Source organism: Marmota marmota, unplaced genomic scaffold, assembly GCF_001458135.2.
Source record: "Marmota marmota marmota unplaced genomic scaffold, marMar, whole genome shotgun sequence".
Taxonomy (NCBI): Eukaryota; Metazoa; Chordata; class Mammalia; order Rodentia; family Sciuridae; genus Marmota; species Marmota marmota.
The window spans coordinates 5,394,415-5,401,878 of NW_026000130.1; the positions used below are offsets into that span (position 1 = coordinate 5,394,415).

The following is a 7,464-nucleotide window of genomic DNA, read 5'->3' on the forward strand; positions in this document are numbered from 1 at the left end:
CGAGGAGGAGGGAGAGGAGGGGGGTCTGGAATGAGCTGCAGTGGGTGAATGAACGTCGTGTCTGAAAGTACCAGGTGCTGACTCAAAGGCTGGCTGTCCTCGAGAACGCTACTGAGGAAATCCAACCAACCATGGCCTGTGACGTCCTCGGTCAGATACTTGGACATAATCCGGGCTCAAACTGAGGTTATTACTGATATTTACCTATCAAGTTCCTCTCTTCAGGCCTCAGTTTCTCCGTCCATTAAATGGGGGCAGCGTTGCTCAGAAAAGTGTAAGACACAACTCAACGCCAATAGCTTTCTAATTTTTTTGAGCTGCTACCTTGTGACAGACCCATGGACTTATTCCCTGAACCTTTGGAGGTGGACATTTTTTAAAAAATTTTTTAGTTGTCAATGGGCCTTTATTTTATTTATTTATTGGTGGTGCTGAGAATCAAACCCGGGGCTAGGCAACATGCTAGGCAAGCACTCTGCCACTGAGCCCCAAACCCAGCCCTGGAAGTTGACATCATCATTCCCGAGTGTAGAAGATGGAGAGTGCGGCTCAGGGTGGCCAACGAGTTGCTCCAGGTGACCCATGGAAGGGGCCAAGTGGACTCTGGACTTGAAGAATAATAGTAAGAGCACTGTAACCATCAGTGCTAATGTTTGCCAGGGAGCTGCTAAGCCCTGGTAAATACTACCTCATTAAACTCTCGCAGTGACCCCTGGGTGGACAGTGGATGCCATCATTCTTGTTCTACAGGTGGAGAAGCAAGTGAGGAAGACGGAGTGCCTGGCCCAGAATCGTGGAACTAGGACGAGGCCAAGCGGGTCGCTCGGTGCGCGCCATGGTTCTGCAAGCGTCAGAGGTCTCTCCCTGCCGGGCCCAAGTGCTCCTCTTCTCACCCTTCAGGGCTGGGCTCCGTCAGCCCCTCCAGGAGGCTGCTGGAGAAGGCGGCCCATGAATTTCCACCGAGTTCCTGAAGAGGGTGTCGCGGGCTGTTTCACTGTTTGTTTTGGAGACAGGGTCTTGCTGTGTTGTCCAGGTTGGGGTCAAATCCTGGGGTCAAGAGATTCTCCTGCCTCAGCTTCCCAAGCAGCCAGACTACAGGCAAGTGCCACCATGCTCCGATGGCCTGGGTTACTTTACCTGGGGACTCCAGGAATGGGTATGAAAATGTGTGGGCATGTGTGTGCTTCTATCTAGGGAGAGTGTGAGGGAGTTTTGTCAGAATTCAAAAGGTGACAAACAGCCAGGCCGGATGGTGCACACCTGTCATCCCAGTAGCCCAGGAGGCTGAGGCAGGAGGACTGTGAGTTCAAGGCCAGCCTCAGCAACAGTGAGGCACTAAGCAACTCAGTGAGACCCTGTCTCTAAATAAAATACAAAATAGGGCTGGGGATGGGGCTCAGTGGTCGAGTGCCCCTGAGTTCAATCCCTGGTAACCCCTATCCAAAAAAAGGTGACACATGAATGACAACTTTGGAAACTGATTCTGAGGAGTGGATGGAACACAAGGGACATCCCCTGCATTCCTGGTCCCCATCCCCAGCCTGCCCATCCCTTGCTCTGCTTGGCCTGAAGTACCATCTTCCGCGAGGGGCTGTCAGAGAAGAAAAGCAACAGATCAAAGCACGGGCAGCGACGCTCCTGCCAGACGGCAAAGGGAACTCGCTTCCTTCGCTGATCAAGACAGGACAGCGAGGGCCCCCTATTGCCTCGTCATGGGGGAGGGACGAGCCACAAATCCTTCCAGGCCCAGATTTATGAAGCGTTCCTGTGTAATTTATTATACAAGGAATTTTATTCAATTAAACTTGAAATGCGTCTGGATCCTTAAAGGTTCGGTAGTGATCGCTGGGACAGAGCGATCATAAAACTGGAGGGGCTGTCGGAAGATGTCGGGGAGGAGGCGAGGGTGACATTGCAGCTGACGAGGGATTCGGAGCTGGGGACGTTTGTCATTGGGACGTGTTACAAGTTGGGGCTGTGGAAATTACTCAGTGAAGAGCGCACATTAACAATGGCCATGAAATATCAGTTAAGGGAAACCAGGCTGAGCGATGGGACAGCAGGATCTATTAGCACCTGGCACTGCTCGCCGCAGCCCAGGGCGTGATGAAGGGGACTGTCAAGGGGCGGCGGGCAGGAGCAAGGCGCGGGGCTGGGCGGCTCGACACCGCGTCCAAGGCTGGCTCTCGGAGCCTGTCCCCCACCTGCCAAACAGAGCCCCTAGGTTGCCTCCCTGGGGGGGGGCAGTGAGGCTCAGAGGAGACCGCAGGGGTGGGGCACTCGCTGGGGGCTCAGCACGTGGCAGACCCTCCACCATAAGGCTGGCGTCCTTATCATTCCTCTCCAGAATGATACCAGGTTCCAAGGAGCTTGGCTGGACGTGGCAGGGTGGGCGAGGCACTTTCTGGGGTGCACACTATGGGAGCACCATGACACTTGGTGATCAAGGTGAGTTTTCATGCAATTTATTTATATAATCAGGGCTGGGGCTGCAGCTCAGTGTATTGGGGGTTGAACCCAGAGGTGCTGTACCACTGAGCTGCAGCCCCAGCCCTGATTCTTTCTTACTTTGAGACAGGGTCTCGCTAAGTTGCCAAGGCTGGCCTTGAACTTGCCTTTCTCCCTTGGCTTCCCGAGTTGCGGGGACTACCTGTGTGCCACCTTGCTGCCCATTCCTTGCTCTTGCTCCTCCCCACCCTCCTGATTATTTTTGCCAGCGAGGCAGGTGCATTGGGCTCCACTGGGTCCCTCTGTGGCTGACGGGGGCACCCCTCTGGAGCCTTGGACAGAGAGTGAGGTCCAGATTTCAAAATACGGAAACCCCCGATACCTCTGGTATTGCAGTCTGACTTGACTTTGGGCTGGAGGATGAAGGCAAGCTTGACCACTGAGCCACATCCTCAGTCCTTCTTTATTTAGAGACAGGGTCTCACTAAATTGCCTAGGACCTTGCTAAATTGCTGAGGCTGGCTTTGAACTCGAGATCCTCCTGCCTCAGCCTCCAGAGCCACCGGGATGACAGGCGTGCACCACCATGCCCAGTGGGTACTGCCATTCTAAATAAAACAAGCTGCTGTGTCACAACCCCCTGCTACCCTGTGAGGTGGCGGTCAGCCAAGGTCGCCGATTGTGCGCTAACACGTTGGGAAACCCGGGCTAGATGTGTCTTGACTATGAAACGTTTACTAACTTTTCCCACTTGGTTTGAAATCTGGGAGCTGGGAGGCTATTTTGATGAGTGTACCCAGTGGCACACATTTTTCCTTCTGCAGGGGGCCTCCGTGGCTTTGGAAGTCCCGCCCACTTTCAAACGGCCCACTCTCTGGGTCACCCAAGCCAGCCTGCTGTTTCCCCTGGGCTGGGGACACAGACTGAACTGCCTGCGTGTCCCTGGCTGGTCTCCCAGGGAAAGGTCTGCTGATGGAAGGGAAGATGGGGCCAGAGGCAGGGGCTGGGAACCTGAGGTAAGATCCCCCTGCAGGTGTCTGGCAAATTCCCTTATTATTCCAGAACGTCCTAGGCCCTGGGCACTTCTTGGTCCTTCACCCTGGCCAGCAGCGTGGGTTGTTGCTTCATCAAGTACAGCGTGCCCCTTCCTGGTGGATCTGGCGCTGTGGGCAGTGCTGTGATGGCCGCAGGCTCTCGGACCCCTGCTCCCCGTCTGGGTGTGGAGATGGCACAGCAGTCAGGGGCACTTCCAACTTCAGTCTTGTTGGCACAGCCCATTCTAACCAGGGGGTGGGGTGGCACTAGACGTGGCCGCCTCCTGGAGAGAGTGTTTCTCGCTCCTGGGCACCTGGACCTCACTCTCTGCCCAAGGCTCCAGAGGGCACCCCGTCAGCCACAGAGGGACCCAGCGGCGCCCAATGCACCTGCCTCGCTGGCAAAAATAATCAGGAGGGTGGGGGAGGTGGGTACGGGCCCGCGGCTGGCAGCGGTGTTGCCACTTGCTGGAGTGACCAGCTGCCCGGGCCTCAGCAGGAGCTTGAGGAAGGACGGGTTGCGGGATCAGCTCACCAGGCACCTCAGCCCGGCCGCTCCTGCCCTTCTGGAAGTCACTTCCTGCGATGAGCAGCGTGACATCCTCAGGTTCTCACGGCAGCCTCTCCCCTTCATAAATATCCCTCTTCCCAAGGACACAGCTGGCACTGGCGGTGTCATCTCATAGCAGGAGGGGAGCGGTGACACACGCGATGACACCCGGCCTGGCACGGATCTCAGAGCGCAGAGCAGGCCTTGCAGTCTCCCTGGCCTCGGGCTGGCCCGGCCTGAAGGTCTCGTGTCCTTAAGCTGAACGGTGCCGCCTCGCCCTTGGCACTCGGGCCCTGGGCAGGAAGGGGTGTTTGTATGTGATGCAGCATTGCTCCCCCAGGGCCTCCTCCCCACCATGGAGGGTCTCTGAACACCTGTCAATTTGCAGCTGTCCTTCCCCCACACGGTGGCAGTGATGGGTGGCTCAGAGGTGAACTAAACTTCCAAATCCAGCCTGCTGTCCCCTTTATAAATGTGACATTTAAAGCCCCGTTGGCGCAGGTAAATCATGATCACACTTCCAAGGGCCTCTGGTGCCACTGCAGGTCCTTGACAACCGCAGCTGGAGCGGGAGGCTGGCCCGGCAGCGCTCGCTGTCCCCGCTCCCTGTCCCCCTCACACCCGCACACACTGGCTCAAGCCTCCCCATTTTTATTCTTTTTCCCACGTGGCCCCTCCTCTTTGCGGCTGTCCTTGACCTTTCTGAGACCCAGGACGCTCTGGGGATGCAGGGGCAGAAATCTCAGGGGCCGTGGTCCTTCGAGGGAGGTGGCAGGGGCTTCGAGGCAAAGACCCTCGTGACGAGCTCCTCAGGAACCAGGACTCTGGAAAGCAAGCTGCCCCCTGTCACCACAGGGACCCACAACCCCCGCTGTGGTATTTCAAGGGGCCTGGGTCTCAGTCCGATGGGCCGTTCTCCTGTATATCTTCTCCTGGTTCCCCTCCTTCATGGCTGCGTATCTGGCCACCGTAAAGAGGTAGTCGCTGAGTCTGCGAGGAGCAGAGAGGAAGAGAGACGAGGTCAGTGCCCACGGGCCTTCCTCTGTGGCCTACGAGGAGGAGCCATGAAGCCCCGGGAGCACTGTGCGGGGACGGCATGTGCCCAGCCCTCTTGGGTCAGACGGGTGGCACCGAGGTCAGCTTCTGTGACAGCCAGGGTCCCAACTTTGGTACTGGATGGGGCAGTTCCTGCCAGACCTGCTGTTGACCTGCCCTGACCCCACGGGCAGGAACTCTGGACCACCCTTTGGGTTGGTTCGTGCACTTCGAGTAACCAGGACTGCTACTTCCCAAACTGGAGGGTGCATGGATCACCCGGGGACCGTGTGACATGCAGATCCCCATTCTGGTCAGCACTACCACACTTTGAGAAGGGAGGGTTCTTGACCTTGGCAGTAGGACATTCTGGACTATTCCTTGAGGTCAGGTGGTCCTAGGCATCGTAGGGTGTCAGCAGCCTCAGTCTCTACCCACTAGATGCTGGTAGCACCCCAACACCCAGCTGTGACAACTGAAGGTGTCTCCAGAACCATGATGTCCTGGGAAGCACTGGCCTGGAGTGTTCTAGTGACCAGGGCACAGTCACTCTCTCTCCTTCCTTTGCCCCAGCAGTGATGGCCTCCGGGCAGGGGGCCTTTTGCAGGGAAACTGGTGGAGAGCATGCAGGATGGGACGCCATGCCTGCCGTGAGGTGCTTCCTCGGGTCCATCTAGGCTGTCCCCGTCAGCCGCTGCCACACCAAGCCCTCCCCCTCCCTGAGGTGAGCACCACAGAACTCCCTGACCATGCCCAGCCCCTGGGCCCGCCCGCCCACTCCTGGTGGCCCACTGCTGGCTCTTTGGGGACAGTAGGGGAGACTGCTCTGGGTACTGCCCCCTCCTGTAACTCCTGGAGGGCAGCGACGTGCTGTTTCTTGTTGGCTCCGTAGCATCTGCCCGGGGCGGAGCTGCCTGGCCACATGCCACTGCAGACCTTAGGGGCTGCAAAGGTGGGATGGAGCTGCTGGTCGGGGGTCTGCGCCTCCCAGGAGGAAGGAGCTGATCAGGAGCCACCCGAGCCCAGGCCACGACCCAGTGAGAGGGGAGTCCAGTGTCAGGAGCCACGCCTGCTATGCAGTCACTCATAGCACGGCTGGCACAGCTTCTGGGGTGCTGCCCCTGGGCTCTGGCCTCGCCCATGCTCATGCCACCCAGCGAATCCAGTGGAGCAGGCTTCAGGCTGCTGAGGCACAGGGAGTCCTCCCTGGGTCACTGGGTCCTGCACCAGGGCTCCCGAGCTTGGCCGGGCCTGCCTCTCTGCTGCCCTGGAGTGTCTCTGGGAAGGGAGACTGGCTGGTCTCCCTGGCGGTCACTGTCAGATGCCTCATGAGGACTCCCCTGACCAGGCTTCCAGCCTGTCCCTCTGCTTATTCGTTTCCACTATTTTTTACAGTGGTCTCTTCCAACCAGATCTCAGCCTCGCCAAGGACAGGGACAATGTCTGTCTCCTCCACAGCTGCTCCCCACACCTGGCACCGTGCCTGGCACGCAGCAGACACCCACAAACATGAGCAGAGGGGTGGGCGAGTGAGCACGGCCCCTGCAGGGCTCCGCAGACCCGAACCACCGGGGTGCTGTCCCACAAACGTGCCTAGAGTTCAGAACAGAGACCCGTCCGCCACCCTGCGCAAGTACCTGTTTAAGAACTTGGCCACATTGGCATCCGTCTCTCCCATCTGGACAAGAGGCACCACGCTGAGAAGAGAAAACACAGTCACGCCATGCTGCAGGACCCAGCACACCCAGGGACCTGGGCCTCTCCCAAACAGCTCTTCCCAGATGGCCCTGGTCGACTTCAGTCTGTGCAAACTTCGCCAGCACCAGAGGTGGAAACTGTCCTTGTCCCTGGTGGGCTTAATAGGTCATTCAATCCCCTTTCCTTGGACACATCAGATAGGGCCTGGCCAAGGAGGGATGGAGCACAGAGCAGAGGTTGGTGGGATAGCTGCCCCGCATCCCAGTGCACTGGTTTTGGGGCGACAGGGCCCAGGTCTGGGCCCCTAACTGGGTAGGACGGAGTAGCCACCCCAGCCTTCCAAGGGGAAAGCTAACCCTAATCCCCAAGGGGCTGCCAGTTTAAACTACAGCTTGGAGCAACTTCATGTGAAAGAAAAGACCCAAGCCAACCAAGCTCCCGGTTCCCCACGATTCCGAGTTCCCAGGGTCCCCGCCAGTCTGTGTAGACGTTTCAGACAGTGGACTGCAATCTGCTAAGCACTGAGAAGGTTCAGGGCCCTGCCAGGCCCCTCCTGCATATTGCTGCTGCTGCAGGACCCTTGCTGGGCGGCACTGTCCCCAGACCCAGCCTCAGGGTTCTTGCCCCCATCTGAGGTCACACAACTGGCTGATGGTCCAGGCAGGAAGTGGGTCCAGCCTGCCCCGGGGGGTGGGGGGT

General features: G+C 58.1%; 1 protein-coding gene across 2 annotated transcripts in view; it reads right to left on the minus strand.

Annotated features, from left to right (window-relative positions):
- Positions 1-4,667: 4,667 nt before the first annotated feature.
- Mmab (metabolism of cobalamin associated B) overlaps positions 4,668-7,464 on the minus strand; it is a 14,045-nt gene continuing 11,248 nt past the window's right edge. For both annotated transcript variants that reach the window (XM_048785013.1, XM_015500278.2), the window contains 2 exons: positions 6,705-6,764; positions 4,668-5,022 (listed from right to left, as the gene is read on the minus strand). In XM_048785013.1, the coding sequence (XP_048640970.1) occupies positions 6,709-6,764 (56 nt within the window). In that variant the 3' untranslated portion in view covers positions 4,668-5,022; positions 6,705-6,708. The remainder of the gene's footprint in view (positions 5,023-6,704; positions 6,765-7,464) is intronic.